General features: G+C 42.3%; 1 protein-coding gene across 2 annotated transcripts in view; it reads right to left on the minus strand.

Annotated features, from left to right (window-relative positions):
* The window catches only part of rnf217 (ring finger protein 217), a 114,376-nt gene that overhangs the window by 40,575 nt on the left and 53,944 nt on the right, over positions 1-19,857 (minus strand). For both annotated transcript variants that reach the window (XR_010962911.1, XM_067984594.1), the window contains exons 2-4: positions 12,169-12,402; positions 5,311-5,475; positions 4,523-4,724 (exon numbers count right to left, since the gene is read on the minus strand). Coding sequence is in view for 1 of the 2 variants with exons in the window: in XM_067984594.1 (XP_067840695.1) it covers positions 4,523-4,724; positions 5,311-5,475; positions 12,169-12,402 (601 nt within the window). In the remaining variant the exon portion in view is untranslated. The remainder of the gene's footprint in view (positions 1-4,522; positions 4,725-5,310; positions 5,476-12,168; positions 12,403-19,857) is intronic.

Below are 19,857 nucleotides of genomic sequence, written 5' to 3' on the forward strand. Positions count from 1 at the left end.
ACTCCTGACTTGCGCCTCGTAGATGGTGGAAAAGCTTTGGGGAGTCAGGAGGTGAGTCACTCACCACAGAATACCCAGCCTCTGACCTGCTCTTGTAGCCACAGTATTTATATGGCTGGTCCAGTTAAGTTTCTGGTCAATGGTGACCTCCAGGGTATTGATGGTGGGGGATTTGGCGATGGTAATGCAGTTGAATGTCAAGGGTTGGTGGCTAGACTCTCTCTTGTTGGAGATGGTCATTGCCTGGCATGAATGTTACTTGCCACTTATCAGCCCAAGCCTGGATGTTGTTCAGGTCTTGCTGCATGCGGGCACGGACTGCTTCATTATCTGAGGGGTTGCGAATGGAACTGAACACTGTGCAGTCATCAGCGAACATTTCCATTTCTGACCTTATGATGGAGGGAAGGTCATTGATGAAACAGCTGAAGATGGTTGGGCCTAGGACACTGCCCTGAGGAACTCCTGCAGCGAAGTCCTGGGGCAGAGATGATTGGCCTCCAACAGCCACTACCATCTTCCTTTGTGCTAGGTATGACTCCAGCCACTGAAGAGTTTTCCCCCCGATTCCCACTAACTTCAATTTTACTCGAGCTCCTTGGTACTACACTCGGTCAAATGCTGCCTTGATGGCAAAGTGACTGGTATTGGTATGGGTCAGTAGTTAGTAAGAAACATCTCTTGTTAGAGATGAGGACGCAGGGAGAATGGTTTAATGATGCAGTTGATAGTGGAGAAAAGGATGATCTGTAGCATGATCCTAAAGTAGTGGGCAATTTTTGCAGAGGAATATGAGACGTCGTAGGTCTTGATACAGTTGAGCCTGATTTGGCGATGGATGGTTAAACTAGTTGTGCGCCAGGTACATTCAAGTTTGCACCCCTTGAACTTGAGGGAGCAAAGACGGGGGCCGTACCGGGGAGAGTGACAGCAAAGGTTTTGTACTGACTTTTTTGTTACTGTTATTGATTGGAAGAATTACAGGCCCAAGATTTCTTAGGGCCGGTATTAAGGACCATCTCTCCTCCAGTTAAGGCAGCTCCAACATATTGCGGTATCAATAACTCTTCAAAAACAGTACCTTAAAGAGGGTGTCATTAACAACCAGTGGCCAAAAATGCATGGAGCAAGTGCTGGGTTGCATCCACCCAGAACCTTAAGTGCTGACTTTCCAAAGCTCTTGGGGTCAGGCAGAGGATCTTAATTTAAATGCCCATTGAGGACACCCACCTTCTCCTTCCTGCCTGAAACGGAAACAAGGTGGGGCACACAATTGCTATTTGGTGGCCAAGTACACCTGGGTTCACCACCACCAACAGTCCAGTGGTCCTTTGAGATGCTGAGTATGTGGGAATTCCTGATGTTGGGAGTCTACGTCCCCAAACCATCTCCTCCATGTGTTTTGGAGTGGATAGAGGCTCTGTCCCCATATGCTCAATGGCTGGGACCTGCCCTAATTTCTAGCCCTTGCAGAACATTCCCACCGGAGTTTTGAGGGAGTATGCTGGAAGGGTTATGGTTTTGCGGCCTCCCATTGTTTAAGCAAAGCTTTAAATAACAAAAACATACTGTAATTAAAAAAAATCAACATTAATCATGAGTCTTTTTTCAAACCAAGGTACTGATAGCTAGACTGCCTCATTAAAAAGGAACTAATCGTCTAAAGTCACCATTTAAACTACAGCAATGTAACTTGTATTTGTGTTCATACACATAGAAACATAGAAAACAGGAGCAAGAGTAGGCCATTTGGCCCTTCGAGCCTGCTCCGCCATTCAATATGATCATGGCTGATCCTCTATCTCAATACCATATTCCTGCTCTCACCCCATACCCCTTGATGCCTTTTGTGTCTAGAAATCTATCTAGCTCCTTCTTAAATATATTCAGTGGGGAAAGAAGCCTGGCAATTGCTGCAAAGTGCTGAAGTGGCTGTGTCACTGGGAAAACGTCACTGCATCATCATATTCAGCACGTGTTTTCAAACAAACAGTAGAGTACCTCTTCAGAAGTTTATTCAGTATGAACGTCTCTGAACTAACAGCAGTTTATTTAATAATTTCCAATAAGTCAGGTTCCAAGCAGTATAGCTGTTTTCTCTGGCCACTTATACTAGAGGAACTGGTCTCAGACTGCTACCTGTAGAATGTACAGTTAGCAAAGCTGAATTATAAGGGGTCATTTTCTAACTTCACTCTCTCTTTCTGTATCACTCTTTGCACAGTAATATGGAGCTCTGGCAATGGTCACTGACTAATTGCTGATTAAATGTTAATGTTGAGAGCCTTGGCTCCCTACTAACATTAAGAATTATAAACTAAGTTTAAAAAAGTTTGACTGGGCTGTCTGGAAGCTTCTGAATCTTGGTTTTGCAGCGGATTGCATTTTTCCTGCCACTGGTGTGAAAGCCAAGTAGTGCGAGACCACACTGTGGCCATAATGTGGCTCGCAGTTACCAGACTGATCCGACTCCAGTTACCCTAACAATTTTGTGCATCTGAAATCGCTTTGCACCAAAGTAAAAGTGGTAGTATAACTGGCTCCTAACAGAAGCTATAATACTGCTTTCACTGACATAAAATATAACCTTATTCTACCAAAACTACGCAGCTTCTACCTTCAGTTGTAACTTATGTATTTACTTAGCTTTGCAATGAGCAAATCGGGACTAGAACTAGCAGAAAAGTTACAAATGATCAATATTTATATAAATTAAATCTGCAGAATTGGCAAAAACCTCATTTCAAGTAATCCAACACTGAGCTCAAGATTAGAATGAAATCCCAGACCTTTAATTACAGTCTGTACCTTGTTATGTTTACAAGTGGTGTAAAATTCATTGTGCTAGGCCACAATGCAACGATTAAATATTAACAGCAATGTTTTGTATTAAATTACACCACAAACAAATACTGTTTTATTTATTTTCCTTTATCAAGAGTTTATATTTGAGGGTACTATGGCAGCAAATTCAATTCATATACTTGAAATAACCAACTGCCTTCTTGCACTCCTATAAAAGTTACATATCCTGTACTAATACTTAACAATTTATGAACTAAGAAACATATTTGAAGAGAATAATTGATACAATCAGATTTTGTTGCCCAGTCTTATACAGACACAGCTTCCACCTCCTTCCGACTACATCAAGACACCTTGGGCACCACATGACACCTTTCAGCTGGCAAGGTGGGTGAATAAGTACAACATACTCAAAAAACAGACTGTCCAATCGAAAACCTTGCTACCTTGGTATTATCATCTCAAAATCAATTTGATTAGTGCCAGAACTGCCCTCTATTATATCCACAAGACGCTCCCTGTAGACTGCCCTGGAGTCTCATTGCAAATAAATCACTTTTTGGCTAAAGAAATATATTCTTGTTTAAAAGACAAAATACTATAGGGCTGATTGTCTTGACCATTGTCCTTGTGAACACCCAGTCCTCTGGGCACAAAGGTCAGGAAATAAAGGCAAAGACCCATTGGGCCAGGTCTCCACCATTTTTATTCTGCTTTGGGATTTCTGAGGCTGAAATGGGCGGGGAGGGGAGCGGGGGGTGGGTCAAAGCCAGGCTTGTGCCTGCTACAGGTGCAGGCCTATTGCCGAGATTCAATAGAGATGGGAGGGACTGTTCCTGGTCTCCTGTCTCATTTCCATGCTGTAACAGTGGCTGGGTGGGTGCCCACTAAAACATGGCGCTTTGGCCTAGCCTTAGACTCCTGCTGACCAAAGGGTTTGTGGGGGCCCCTAGGGGAGACAGATGACAGGAGATATATAGCCTTTATTATTTTTTACAACTTCCCTCATGATATTTTCAGGTAAGCAGGGCTTCCTAATGGTGATCAGCAGCCAGAAGGCCCCAATCTCAGAGGCCTAAAACACAGCTGCATGTTAATGGCCGGGGTCAGGAAATACTGATGCTGCTGAGCCACCTAGACAGGAACAGGGAGGAAAGTGATGCGAGGAAAATCGTCCCTTATTACTATGTCTGTCCAACAGTGGTTCATTGCTAAGTATTCTTTTACATTAAGTATTCATTGTCGAAGAATATCATTGTGTTTGATGGACCGCCTGTCATCAGTGCGCCCTTATATCTCAACTGTTTAGGTATTCAACAATGATAGTATCCAAAGAACAGAAATAAGACTCCAAAAAGATGCATTACAGCAAGTCAATGAGTTTGTCCACCTTGACAGATTGATCAGAGAGAATAGTGACTCCTTAGCATTGTAGGAAGGGGCCTCCAATAGATGGCTGCATGGGATCAAATATTTTGGAAGAAGATTAGCACCCAATGACCTAATGAGCTGTCACCTTATGATGGAAGCTGGATGAAAGATCGATTGATTAACAGTGTGTAATACAGGGAGATGGTTTTCTCTGTGTGCTGTTTATAACCAAATATAAATCTGTTTATAAAGATTGAGTTTACAATTTTCTTTACACTTAAGCGCACAAAGAAAATTTCCTTCCCCTGCACCGCACAGCCTAAAAGAATTAAAATGCTCTGCTTACCACAGACAGAACCTCGGACTAATCTTCGTAAATGTGGCCTGTCAGGGAGGTAGCGATATTTGCATCCAAAAATACTTAGGTTTGAAGTGTGGTCGCCAAAGAAACGAAGCTGCCGGTACTGCTCCCCACAGCGGTAGCAAAAGTTAGTGTTGCACTGCGAGCAGGTCATATGGTCGCAGCCTTCCGTCCTCTGGATATGAATCTTTTAATTGAAAAAAAGAATTAAAATATATATTTTTTGACAAAATTGGCAGTATTAGGATTCACAATTTTCAACAAGAATTATCACAGAAATCGAAACACTTTTTAAGGACGTAGGCTGTAAGTCACAATTCCTGCAGTACATCAGTTTGCTCATTTCAAAAAAGCCATCAAAAGTGGTGAAGCAACTTTGTTACTCTCTCCCGAATCCATTGCACTTCATAGTTTCCAACCATTTCCCCACATTTACAAAAGATCCAGAGTTTTATCACTTAATTGTTTCTTCTGATGTACGGAGCAAGAGGGATGACTGTGAACACAAAGTGTTTCATTCAACAGCTTGGCGGACAGCTGGTGAAAAGCACGCTTGCTCAGGGAATGCAGTTTTAAAATAATAAAAAGGGTGCTGCAAATGGTAGCTCAGGATCTTAACTGCTCAATGTGTTAAGTTTTAAATACAAGCTAGCACTCATTCACTCTATAAAAGTTATGGGGTGCAGTTAACGAGCAGCACAAAAGTTGAAAAATGGCCCTATATTCTGTGCAGAAGTCCGACAACACAGACAATCAGACTTGTTTAAACCCACCTTGCATTTTGGGCATTTCTGAGCATTTCTTTGCCCATGTTCAATCTCGCTGGCCCAGTGACGTAACAGCTTATCCCCCTTTCTGTACTCTTTGCAGTTTAAGCCTTCATGCCAAGGGGAATGGCACTTAAAGCACCAAACAAATTGGCACATAGGACACTGAATCTGCAAGATCAAGGAACACAAAATATTAGAACAATCACACTGTAAGGATGGGGGAGGGAAAACTCTTAATAAGGTTTGCGAAGGAAGAATCAAGTCTAAAAGCAGGACTCTTAAAATAAACTTTAAATCTGCTCTGTCTACAGTTTCTAGTTCCCAGCATACTGTAAATCTGGCCTTGATATAGTCTGCATGGAGGGGCTTTTCAGTCAAAAATATTCAGTCAGAACACATGAACATGTGATATATTTAGAATTGGGACTGTTTTCGTTAGAACATAGGAGATTACGGGGTGTTTGATGGAGGTGTTTAAAATTATGAAGGGATGGGGCAGAGTAGATAGAAACAGACTGTTTCCAGAGACTGAGGGATCTAGAATGGGGGTGGGGGGAAAGAGGACATAGATGTAAAATTAAAGGGAAGAGATTTAGGGCAGAGAGCTGGAGAAACTTTGTTACACACAGGATTGTGAGGCTGTGACATGCACCACTGAAATTAGTGATTGAAGCAGAGACCAGGTCAACATTTAAGAATAGATCAGATAGATGGCTGAAGGAAAGGGAAATAAAGCGATATGGGCAGGTGGGCGAAGCAACTTGTTTCCATGTTGTAAGTTCTATGTATTTCAGCAGGCTTTTGATTATGGTGCCCCACAAATGATTAGTCCACAAGGACGAAGGCATGGAATAGGAAGCAATCTGCTGAAAGGGACTGAAAACTGGCTAAACTAGAGAAAGCAAAGGATGGTTCTGAATGGAGTTGTAGTGACATGGCAAGGGGCCAATAATGACTTGCTACAGGGATCAATGCTGGTACCAGCTTGGAAACAAAGTTATCTGAGTTTGCATATAACATCAAATTGTGGGAAGAGGTTCAAACTATAGGAAACGGGCAAACAAAATACAAAGAAATCTGGATAGGTGGGAAGGTATACTGATGAGTGGCAAATGGCATTTAATATGGAAAAGGCAAGGAAATGACATAGATTAGGGAAGAAAAATAACGAGAATGCGAGTATAATTTATGATTCCACAACCTGGCTCCCCTTTTTGGGAGTGGTGCTCACAGGGAGTCTTTCCCCACTGACAGTGCCAGATTACAGAATTGCCTTTTTAAACTAAATAGCTTCAGGATACATGACACATCAGTGGGATCTGGGGGTATTGGTTTATAGCTCAATGAAGCATTGCTTCAAATTGCCAATGAACCAGAAATTACAGAAGGAGCTCACTTGGTCTGTGCCTGTTACATGTGCATAGTAAGAAAAGCTAAGCAAATCTTGGGCTGCATTGCCGGAAAGGTGGATCACAAATCTCAGAGAGGTGATAACAACTCTGCTCAGGATACTGATCTGGCCACATCTGAAGTACTGTGTACAATTCTGGTTGTCATACAACAGCAAAGATATCCTGGCATTGAAGGCAATACAGAAAAGGGCAACCAAACAGATACCTACCTTAAGTCAACTAATCTACAAGGAGAGGCAGGGATTGTTTATTCTGGAGAAAAGGCTCAAGAGGGGGTATTATTTCAGTATTAAAGATTCGTAAGAGAATAGGTAAACTAAACATTAATAATATGTTCGAGATTTCCAAAGGACACAGCCATAACCTCAGAAGAGGGATGGTGAAGAAAGTTTAGATAGTATAGTCCAGAGGGCCGTAAAGGCAGAAACCTTTAATGGAGAATTGGATAGATATTTGAGAACAGTGGTGATTAGGAGGCAATAGTTTTTGGGACCAGCTGGATGTCCTGAACTTTCCTAAGTAACATCACATCAGCCATTACACTCGAGAAACCCTTAATTGTGGGGCATTAACTTAACTGAGAGCTATCATTAACTAGAACATTCCTATAAGTCAAGCAATCATTTAGCTCTTTTTAACATGAGAATAACCAGTAATTCCCCACCGATGTAGTAAACAACATTCCGTAACGTGACTGTGTTTCAACTTAATTTTTAAAAATCTACTTACTCAAAAGAGAATGTGGACCTGAATCTTCCAACCTCCTTTGTCTGGGGTGCATGTCTGGGAGGGGGTGGGGGAGGGAGGCAAAACTTCCACCTGTCATGGAGATTTACTCCTGACCACAGACAACCTTCCAGCCTTGGGGTCATTAGAATTTTGAAGGTTGGCTTCATGACCTTCACCAAGGAGACACGCCAAAATGGGGGCAGAATTTAGCTGTGGTAGGCCTCCAAGGCCTACTACAGTGTGGGATTGGAGGCAGCCTTGCACAGGCCCTGGTGCAAAAAAAAAATTTCGGGCCTCCCACCACTAGCAGGAGAACTAACTCCCTTAAAATAGGATTCAAAGGATGCAAATCGCAGAATTGCATCTAACTGTAATGTGGGTCCAGGGGAGGGATGCAGGAAAAGGTGGTGATGCTGTGGATCCACTGGGAGGAAGCTGGTGGGAAATCCAGGCCTGTAACTCTACAAACAGAATTACTATTTCCAAATGTAAAACATTTACTTCTCAAATGGGGTTTAATTTCCTCTGTGTAAAATTCCTTTGTGCGCTATTTTAACACAATCATTAACCCATTTCAAAATTGGTTAACAACTGTATTAAAACAAAGCACAAAATAATTTTACACAAACATGTTAATCAATGCACTACCAGGAGAAATTAAACCTCAAAGTGTTCCACCTATTTGTCTGCTCTACTTTCTTAAAAATCGTCAGAACTTTCCTAAGTTCGGTCGGTAAATGCATCATGCGGTGTGTACTGAACATACAGATGCATAATGCTTAGTCTGTGCTGAGTCAGTTGATCTTAGTCAGGGTAGCAGTAGGCTGCTGTGATTACCACCAGCGTGCCTAGGCTAGGATGGAGAGGGGGGGGGGGGGGGGAATCAGCTGGGTCTCCTACTCACTGTTAGTAACATCAGAAAGTGTATTTTGTGTGTGTGCGCGTGTGTGTGTTTGTAGGGAGGGGGGCCGAATCGGGTGAGATCAGGATTGGGTTCAGCTCTAATTCACTATCTAGACTCATACAGGAAGAAAGGCCATTACCAATGCAAATCTGCTAATACATATTACTAAAGCGGTTCCCACACACATGTGCTAATCTTCCCAACTCAAATGGGCTTTAAAGGCCAGCCAGCTTTTTCATATCAGGAACAGATCCCTTGAAGCTACAAGGTTAATTTCCCATTAGCTGACATACATTCGCAAACTATGTGGACTGCCTTCAGTGCTGCTCCATTATACCAGGAATCAGACACATATGCCAAGAAGTGGTGAGGCCTCACGTGCTAATATGCCGTGAACCGTATCTACATGCCCAGGCACAGCTCCCCGATGATGATGTAGGAGCAGTTCCTCTGCAGGCTCTGGTTCAACAGGGAAGCAGTTACAGAGCTGTACTATCTGCTTCAAAGAGACCTGCAGCTAATCTCTATCATAAGGACAGCAGTGCCAGTGGTAGTCTTCAACTTTTATGCCTCACTCTGGCAGTGCTAACATCTTCATCTCCTTTCCCACTGAACAGTAACAACAGCATGAAGGGCTGCTCAATTTTACTACATTGCTGGATTTCCTAAAGTACAGAGATAAGTGATGGCACTCACCTGGACCATTAGGTACAATGCATTAGCCTACATTAACAGGAAGGAGTTCTACTCCATTAATGTGCAACTGGTCAGTGACCAACACCGCATCATGCGGATTAATGCCCGCTTTCGAAGCAGCAGTCTTATATTTGTTTAAGACAATCATCTGTTTGAAGGTGAAGAGAGACTGGAAGGATGGCCCTTCAGAGACCAAGGCTACCCCTTTCAGCCCTGGTTAATGACATCCTTGCGGCAGTAAGTGACAGAAGCAGAATGCAGGCACAAGACCCGTGCAACGACTAGGATCATTTTAGAGCACACCATTCAGCAGCACAAGCACGATGATCCAAGTGCGTCTTGCTCTAATTTCTATGATTCAGAAAAACCTGCATAGCCAGGTAAACTGATCTGCCAGGCACTCATTTAAAATTCATTTAACCGAGTGCCTGAGCTGCCTCTTTGAAGAGCCCTTCTGTCCACATTGCACTGAGGAAGTGGCTCCGGGCATCTTCTGCAACACTGTTCTCTTCACTTCCACAACTAACACCAACTGCCATTGTGGCTGTGTTGCTCCATTAGTTCTCTAAAATTAGACATAAACTCTCTGGACAAGTTCAAATGCAGTGCAATTAGCTTATTATGTGGTCCTATGTGAATGAAGCTTCTTTAACCTCTTTTCTCAGTGCTTTTTAGTGCAGTGTGAGACTTTAACCTCTGACGTAATTTCTTTGCTTTCAGATGAGTCATTAAATCAAGACGACGTCTGCCTTCTTGGTAGACGTAAAAGGTCCTGTGGCACTATTCGAAGAAGAACAGGGGAATTCTCCCCAGTGTTCTTGCCAATATGTATCCCTCAACCAACATCACTAAACCAAATTATCTGGTCATTATCTCTTATATCATTATTTGGACCTCGTGCATAAATTAGCTGCCACATTTCCTACATTACAACAGTGACTACACTTCAAAAAGCACATTGGGACATCCTGAGCTTGTGAAAGTCGTTATATAAATTAAAGTTCTTTCTTTCATATATGGTAAGTATGATTGCTAGGATGGGGCAACAGAAAATGAATTACAGATTATGAGGAAAGACTTTGTGACATGCATACTTGGCATGGAAAGCTGTTCTGTTGTCTTGTCTTGGTGGCTTTCATCAGTTTGCACATTTGGATCCAGGTCCTCTGTGCAGTGCAGAGAGCATTTCTGTGGAGGGTTCCTTTTAGTGCCTAAGAGGACAGGCCTGTTTTTTCCCATTACCTGCACCATGGGCTCCAGGGCAGCATCAGTAAATCTGCAGTTGCGTGGCTCAGGAGCCTCCATCATCCAGGGACTTTCAGCAGCAAACCCCTTTCCTCCCACTGCTGGTAGGAATGCTGCAGTTTAAATGGCTGCTGGAATCCTTTAAATCCTCCTCAGCTGTTGACCTGGTGTGCATGCTCTTGCGAGCAGCCTACTGTGTGGGTGAGAGCTCACATGCAATAGACAAAATATTCAAATCCTGAGTCCTCGAACCCAGTGACTATGTAACATCTATCCCTTATTTGCTTGAGAAATTTTTATTGTTTCTTAAACCAAACGAAAACACTGCTAAACATTTTGTGGACCAATGGTAACCAAAATAACTAAAGCTCAATATTCAGCATGTGATCAATTTAACCCAAATCCGGAAAAGACTGGAACAAACTGTGCTCTTCCTGTTGGTATCACATTCCAATTCTGCCTCCCTTTCTGGATTGGGAAACTTTTATCCTATGGTATTGATTACAGGGAAATTAAATGTAAATTTGATAACTGATAATATGATGGGTAGAGGTGAATATGAAAAATAAAGCACAGATTTTCCATATGTATGTTTGTGGTGCATCATCACACCTACTTGGAACACATATTGGAAATACAGGCACGTATTTCCCCACTCCCTGCGATTTTCTGTCCATCCACCTTATTGTCAGAAAATGGTAGGTGCACTCCTGCAATTTCTTGTGTGGTCCCAGTGGGCGAGGCTTACCACCGACAGTGAGCATTTGGAAAACTGGCCCTTTGAATGGAGAGGAGTAGTAATAAAAATTTGGAATTTAAAAAAATGTTCAGTCTTTCAGCGAAAGTTTATAACAATATCCCTCATTTCGGTCCTAAGAATATAAAAGTTGAATAGGGTGGTGGGAGGATTTCCTGTTTTATCAACATGCTCTTCAGACTTGGATTTCATTACAAATAGTAAATGAAGGGAAATTCCTCCCCCTCCCCTAAATGTGTTATCTTTCAAACCGAAGTGTACAGGAGAGAATTAGTCTGAACCTCGGAGGCGAAGAGTTGTAATACTTGTCTTTATCTGAATGAGACCCCTGGCTCTTTTGGCCAAATGATCTCTTCCTGTTCCTAAAAATTCCAAACTAAAGTTTCCACTTCTTGCAAATTCTTTTCTGTTGAAAAACACATTAGATTTTCACATGAAGTATCTTGTAAAAAAAATTACGTAGTTTCCCTTTTAATAAGTCTGACTCAAGTCCATTTTGGCTTATTGAACCTCTATGCTGTTAGACTTCTATTTTGCTTTCTGTAACTGCAGCCTAACCTAAAATCCACCTCTTGGAGTTCACCTAGTCAGTAGCGAGTGAACACTGCTTTTTATGAGCAACAGTTTTCTCCACATCCCTGTAAGTGTACCATACTATCCCCTTCAGTCAGGAAGGGCAAGATGCTCTAGCAAGGAGATATCTCCACAGAAGCCATCACTGCCATTGTTTGATTGACCCACCAAGAGGCATGTTAGAGTGGTTATGAAGAAATCCCTTGTAAGTCAATCAGATTTTCTCTTCTCCTCCAGTCAACTTCCTGGAGACTATTAAAAATATCTCAAGCACCATCATTCATTCAAGGAGAAGCCCAAGTAGGAATCGACGGATTCAAACTCCAGTCTTGAATTTAAGAATCCAGCGCTCTACACTGTCACTACTGGAAACCACTTCCCCAACTCTAACCAACCCAGTAGAAATCTATTCTTGAAAATAGTTTAGCCAAAGATTTTAACTGAAGTTACCAGCAATCTACAGCAGAGCTCTTTTATTTAATCACTAAACTTTTGATTCTAATCCTATAAAGAGCTAGGACAGAATTTGAGAGAAGGGTGCTCACTTTGAACTTGTTCTCTGATTTTGTAGGAGTTGAAATGTTGCTCTTCCGTCTGAAAGTAGTGAAATGCTTGCACTGTGGACAGGGTTTGGTGCTTGAATCCACCCTGCTGAGCTCCAGGAAGTAACTGTACTTGACAATTTCGTCACGAGGCAGATTGGAGATGACAGTGCTTTCATCCAGGTATTTGCTGCATTCTGTAATGGGGCATTTTATATCGGCTCTTCCCAGCTGCACCTGCATGCAAGTAAAATAATAGTTTGAAAAAGTTAGGTTTGTAAACATAGAGCTCAGTGCTGTAAGACAATAAATGGATGAAAACTATAGGCCAGTTACACTACACACTTTGCACTGATAGAAAATGGTTTTATCCTTGCATCAGCACAAACTTGGTTATGATGTGACAAGTCACCCAAATTAAGCATAGGCAGGCAAAATGAGACCATTTCAAGGACATAGTCTCACACTGCTTCAGCTTCACATCAGCTATAGCTTAACTGCAACCAGCTCACAATAAAGCTTGCTACAATGGGCTGCCTGGGAACTCTTTAAACTTCATTATTAATCTTTTTAATGTCAACAGAGAGCTGACATTCCTGTCAGGTCTTGTTAGCATTAAAATTCACTTGGATGCAGATAAGGAGTTCAGCTGCATGCATACATAAAAGGTACGCGCAGAACTCTGTTTTTCCAGGTTCGGGTGTGACTCAAAGTTAGCAATATAACTTAGGTCTGCAGGCTCTTGGTCACTCTGAACAGATAATAGTCTCAAACCAGTAGTATGTTGATGTCCTTAGTGAAGGAAGACTTTTTTAAAAAAAAAGTGTTTCATACAAATCTGCTGGTTAAAACAAACAGATTTTTAAAAAAGGGTGAAGGCTGGTAAACAGAAAATGCTAGAAATACACGTTAGGTTAGTCAACATTTGAAGGAGAAAGGCAGGTTAACATTATGCATCAGAACTGATTTCTATTTTTAAACTAGATCACCAGTTGTTTCCTGAGTAGTTCACATCCTCTACCCCAGTATAGGAAGTGCTTACAGACAAGACATTTCTGTCCACAGTAACATCAGGCATAAAGAAGCCAACATCGTCTGTTAAAATCTTTTAGAAAATAACCTGTTTTGATGGGATTCATTCTCTAGCCCAACTTCATAGCATACTTTAAGGACTTTCTCAGCACTAGCTCAGCCTCAAAACTCCTCAAAATCATATTAAGCAAATTTGACTCTGAACAACAACTTCAATTCAAGAAAATGCAACACTGAAACAAAGATCAAAACATTACGAGTGTGTGTGTGTGTGTGTGTGTGTGTGTGTATGTATGTATGTATGTATGTATGTGTGTGTGTGTGCGCTTTATCTAAAAAAAACAGAAATTTTATGGGTGGTTGGAGGACAAAGTAATGCAAGAGAAAGTTGTGAAAGTAAAAAATAAGATCAACACAGTAAATTAAATGGATTGATTTCCTACTTGTTTACATTAAGAATATTAGTCTAAATTGAGCAAGCATAGAAGCAAAGGAGTTAAAATTCATATTACAAATATTTAATTTAATTAATTCCAGGATCAACATAAATCTGTAGAACAACTGGCACCTAGTCATGCATCATTTTAATGAATTACCCAGAGAGAAGGAACAACCTTTAATCCACTCATTTCCATCCTAATTGTAGCTCAGGAAAATGGAAAATGTCCAAATACATAAAATGCAAGCAGCGATTATAATCACTATTATACATAAATGATTTGCCACAAGTAATAAACAGCAACATCGCTGTTACGTAGGTGAGCTGATGATGTAGTGATGATCATTCATGGCCAAAACCCAGGAACTCATTCATTGTTGTGCTTTGGTGGTAAAGTACAACTAACCAAACTCTAAATAGAACAGAGGCACATGGCAAAAAGGCGAGAAACACTGTCACATGTTTTGCTTTAATTTATGTCAGCTGCCAGTACATGAGGCTAGATCAGCAAATCAGTAACAAAAACAAATGGTAAACTTTATATCCCCAAGTTGTTACATTTTACAGTATTTTACTTGTGGTTGATTTTGTATTCATTCAAAATTGAATTCTACCATTTGCGCCCAAGTTGAATGTTCAAAGACTTAACTTCAGAATAGAACAAGTCAAGACACAAAGAGAGAGAGAGAGAATAGGTTGATAGATAGATAGTTAACAACTTGCATTTATACAATTCCCCAAGGAACTTCATAGTGAGACCAGGCCCCCAGCCTTTACTGGGTCCAAAGCTTGGCTGAAGAGATGAGTTTGAAAAGGCTTTAAAAATGAGGAAGTAAGTAAAGTAAAAGGGGTTTGGGGAGGGAATTCCAAACAGCAGGGTTCAGGTGGATAAACCCTCTGCCACTGAAGGTGGAACAGAGGGAGGTAGGGATGCTTATGATGCTGGAGTCAGAGAACTGGAAGACATGGAAGGGATATAAGGCAAGAGAAGGTTGCAGAAGTTGGATGGGGTGAGGCCATTGAACAATTTGTAGATGAGGACAAGGATTTAAATTTGAACTGTTGGGGATGATCAGTCAATGAAGGTTAGCAAGGATAGGAGCGATTAGCAAGCGGGGATTAGTGCAAGACAGGATGCAGGCAGTGGAGTTTTGGATTATTTGTAGTTTATGAAGAGTGGAGGTTGAGAGGCCAGTAAGGAGGATATTAGAGAAACTGAATTAGAGGAGTAATTTTCACGCTGCTGGTGGGGTACATTGCCTGCCAAAAATGCAGATCAGAAACACAGGTATGCACTGTTCATAATTTTACGACCATTTAAAAGAATAGGTGGAAATTTTCACACAGCCCGTGCCCAAAGTTCTGACATGCACTCTTGGTGCGTAAGGCTTCCCACCAGCAGTGAGAGTTTGTAAAATGACCCCTTAGAGATGACAACGGATAAGAGTCTTTGTGGCAGTGATGATAAGGTAGAGCCGGAAATGAGCAATGTTCTGGAGATGGAAGTAAGGGGTCTTGGTAGTTGGTGGAATATGGGACTTGAAGTCCAGTTCTGGGTTAAACAGAATGCCAAGGCTGGTTCAGCCTGAGTGAGCTACTAGGGAGGGGGATGGAGCCAAATTTTTGGCAGGGGTCGAAAACAACAGTCTAGGCCTTTTCAATGCTGAATTGCAGGAAATGCTGGCTCATCCGTGAATGTTAGACAGCACAGAGATGGTTGTGTGGTCCAGGGAAGAGGTGGAAAGTTAAAGCTGGGTGCTATCAGTATACATGTGGAAGCTGAACCTGTGTCTCTGGACGATGTCACCAAGAAGCAGCATGTTTCTGGATGAAAAGCAATGGCTGGAGAATGCACTGGCTGCATTAGAACATAAGAAATAGGAGCAGGAGTAGAACATACAGCCTCTCGAGCCTGCTCTGCCATTCAATACGATCAGGCTGATCTTCTGCCTCAACTCCACTTACCCGCCCAAACCCGATATCTCTTGATTCCCTTAGTGTCCAAAAATCTATCAATCTCAGTTTTGAATATACTCAACAAGTGAACATCCACGGCCCTCTGAGGTAGAGAATTTCAAAGATTCACAACCCTGAGTGCAGAAATTTTTCCTCATCTCAGTTTTAAATGGCCAACTCCTTATCCTGAGACTTTGACCCCTAGTCCTAGACTCATCAGCCAGAGGAAACAGCATCTCAGCATCTACTCGGTCAAGCCCTCGAACAATTTTATACGTTTCAATGGTATCACCTCTCATTCTTCTAAACCCCAGAGAATTTGGCCCATTCGACTCAATCTCTCCTCATAGGACAACCCTCTCATCCCAGGAATCAATCTAGTGAATCTTCATTGCACCCCCTCTAAGGCAAGTATATCCTTCCTTAGGTAAGGAGACCAAACTGTACACAGTACTCCAGGTGTGGTCTCACCAATGCCCTATATAATTGCATCAAGACTTCCTTACTCTTGTACTCCAACCTCCTTGCAATAAAGGCTAACATACCATTTGCTTTCCTAATTGCTTGTTGTACCTGCATGCTAACTTCCTATAATTCGTGTACAAGGGCACCTAAATCCCTCTGAACACCAACATTTCTTAGTCTCTCACCTTTTAAAAAATATTCTACTCTTCTATTCTTACTACCAAAGTGGATAATTTTACATTTCCCCACATTACACTCCATCTGCCACATTCTTCCCCAAACATTTAGCCTATCCATATCCCTTTGCGGCCTCTTTGCGTCCTCCTCACAGCTTACTTTCCTGCCTAGCTTTGTACCGTCAGCGGAGGCACCCCGCTAGTTACAACCTTCCAACCTGAAAATGATGCATTTATTCCTACTCTCTGTTTACTATCCATCAACCAATCCTCAATCCATATTACCCCCAATCCCATGAGTCCTAATCTAGTGTAACAACCTCTTGTGTGGCACCTTATCAAATGCCTTTTGAAAATCCAATTACACTACTTCCACTGGTTCCCCCTTATCTACCCTGCTAGTTACACCCTCAAAAAACTCTAATAGATTTGTCAATCACGATTTCTCTTTCATAAAACCATGCTGATTCTGCCTAATCATATTATTAGTTAGGGTAGGTAGAAGTGGAACAATGAAAGAGCAGTCTCACTAAAGTAGCCACAAGGGGGAGGCAGTAGAGGAGGATAGTGTGATCGACCATGCCAAATGCCGCAGAAAGGACAAGAAGGAATAAAGTACCAGGACGTCGCTGGTGACTTTGACCAGGCTGGTCTTGGTGCTGTGGGCAGGATGGAAACCAGGTTGAAGGGTTTCAAACAGGGTGTTGTCGGGGAGCTGAGCAGCAGCTGGAAGCTAATAACATGTTCAAGGATCTTCGACAAGAAGGGGAGTGTCAAGTTTGGTGATTTATGGTTTTTTTTTCTTCATGGAAATAATTTGGGGATGAGTCATTTTTAAATGCTATATTTTAAAACAAAATTCTAAAACACAGGTTTAAAAAGCTATTGCGCCATTCATTATCTGGTCTCTAATGGCATAACACAACAACCACACCTATTATGATGGAGATAATTCTATCCATGTGATTCTAGCATGATGTGGCTGCAGAGAATATTTTCCTGGGATAGGAGGTAGTTAGTTTTTTTGGTATGCCTACTGGTGAATTCCTGAACAAGGAAGAGGTTGAAGGCATAGCCCTCCCATTTATTACTGGCAGAAAAGAAGAGTCAGCCAGCCAGCTGGGAAGGAAACCTGACCTCGTGGGGGGAAACTTACTCATTTCAAGCCCAGAAAAAGGCGGCTTCAATGCTGAAAACCTGTGTTCCTGAACTCGCCACTATCCAGGTTGCTCCAGTACAGCTACAACACTGCCATCTACGTTACAATGTGGAAAATTGCCCAGGTAAGTCTTGTCCACAAAAAGTAGGACAAATCCAATCCAGCCAATTAATGTCTGATCAGTCCACTCCCAATCATCAGCAAAGTGATGGAAGGAATCATCAACAGTGCTATCAAGCGACACTTACTCATCAATAACCGATGCTCAGTCTGGGTTCAACCAGGACCACCCGGCTCCAGACCGCATCACAGTCATGGGCCAAATATGGACATAAGACCTGAATTCCTGTGGTGAGGTGAGAGTGACTGCCCTTGACATCAAAGCAACATTTGACCAAGTGTGGCATCAAGGAGCCCTAGTAAAATTGAAGTCAATGGGAAGCAGGGGGAAAACTCTCCAGTGGCTGGAGTCATACCTAGCACAAAGAAAGATAGTAGTGGTTGTTGAAGGCCAATCATTTCAGCCCCAGGACATCACTGCAGGAGTTCCTCAGGGCAGCATCCTAGGCCCATATATCTTCAGCTGTTTAATAAATAAATTTTTCTCAACTATAAAGTCAGAAGTAGGGCTGTTCATTGATGATTGCACAGTATTCAGCTCAATTCGCAATTCCTCAGATAATCAAGCAGTCCATGTCTGCATGCAGCAAGACCTGGACAACATCCAGACATGGGCTAATAAGTGGCAAGTAACATTCGTGCTACACAAGTGTCAAGCACTGACCATCTCCAACAAGCAAGCGTTTAACCACCTCCCCTTAACATTCAATGGCATTACTTTCGCCGAGTCCTCCATCATCAACATCCTGGGGGTTACCATTGACCAGAAACTGAACAGGACCAGCCACATAAATGCCGTGGCTGCCACGGCAGTCAGAGGCTGGGTATTCCGTGGCGAGTGGTTCACCTCCTAACTCCCCAAAGCCTCTCTACCACATATAAGGCATGTAATATGATGGAGTACTGGATGGGTGCAGCTGCAACAACACTCAAGAAGCTCGACACCATCCAGGACAAAGCAGTCCACTTGATCGGCACCTCATCCACTAGCCTAAACATACACCCCTTCCACCATCGGCATACTCTGGCTGCAGCGTTTACAATCTACAGGTTTCCCAATACTTCTTTTGCAGCACCTCCCAAATCTGCAACCTCTACAACCTAGTAGAACAACAGCAACATATGTCTGGGAACTCAATCACCTCCAAGTTCCCCTTCAAGTCACATACCATCGTGACTTTGATATATATCACCGTTCCTTCATAGTCACTGAGTCAAAATCCTGGAACTCCCTACCTAACAGCATTGTAGGAGCATCTTCACCACATGGACTACAGTAGTTCAAGAAGGAGTCCTGCCAATGCCTTCTCAGAGTAACTGGGGATGGACAATAAACGTCAGCCTTGCCAGCAACGCCCACATCCCAAGAATGAATTGAAAAAAAAGTTAAGTGAACCCACCAATAAAGGTTGATTTTAACTTTTGGGCGGCCGACCGGCAGACCGTTCTAGCAGGCTGCCCATTTCCAGAGGTGAAGTGGCCCAAATCATTTTAAGGCCCTGGTCTCATTTAAATGGAACAGGCAAGCTGTGGGCACCAAAGAGGCATTCCGATGCATCTCTACAGATTGGCAAGTTCTAGAAAATCTGCATTTACATGGTGGATTCTTTGTCTTTGGTCATACACAATCTGAACATTGAGTGGGTGGCCTCCCTTTCTATTAACAGTAGAAGCTTGCCATGTTACATGGGTGCCATCTTTTGTAACTTCCAGTGTATTGGCACACCAATGCCATAGGCCCTTAGTTAAATGTATTTAAATAAACTCAGTGGAGAATCAGTTAGCAGATCATGGGGAGGCTTCAATGGAGATGGAAAATTGGATTGTTGTCATTAAGGGGTGGAAACCGGACCCAGCCCACAATGCACCTCACAAAATACAAATATACTGAAATAGTGCCCAGAAAGGCCAAAGATGTGAATAATTTTAGGGCCAGATACTTTAATTACCAAAAAATCCCTAGAATATCATAACTATAGGGGAAGATATCCTGTGCACACAAGGTGTAGCAAATCTATTCTTTATAAACCTGTTTATGCTTTTGCTGCACTTACCCCACAGAAGAAATCTTCTTCCAGTCAATATTACCCACTCACTAATTTTGTCAGCAACAGATTGCCCACTGGTGCCAACCATGGAGGCAAAAATCTAGTCTTTTGCATCATCCGCAATGTTCTTTTTGTTTAACAAATACTTCAGGGCTATTTGTGAACTGGTGACTGTTCGTTCACAATCTAAAATTATGTAGGCCCCGAAAATCCCAGTAGTTATGCTGGGACCACGCCAGCTGTAGAACTGTGCTAACCTATATCGAATATTAGGTTCCTAGAATGAGCAAGAACTGT

This window comes from Heptranchias perlo, chromosome 5, assembly GCF_035084215.1.
Source record: "Heptranchias perlo isolate sHepPer1 chromosome 5, sHepPer1.hap1, whole genome shotgun sequence".
Classification (NCBI taxonomy): domain Eukaryota; kingdom Metazoa; phylum Chordata; class Chondrichthyes; order Hexanchiformes; family Hexanchidae; genus Heptranchias; species Heptranchias perlo.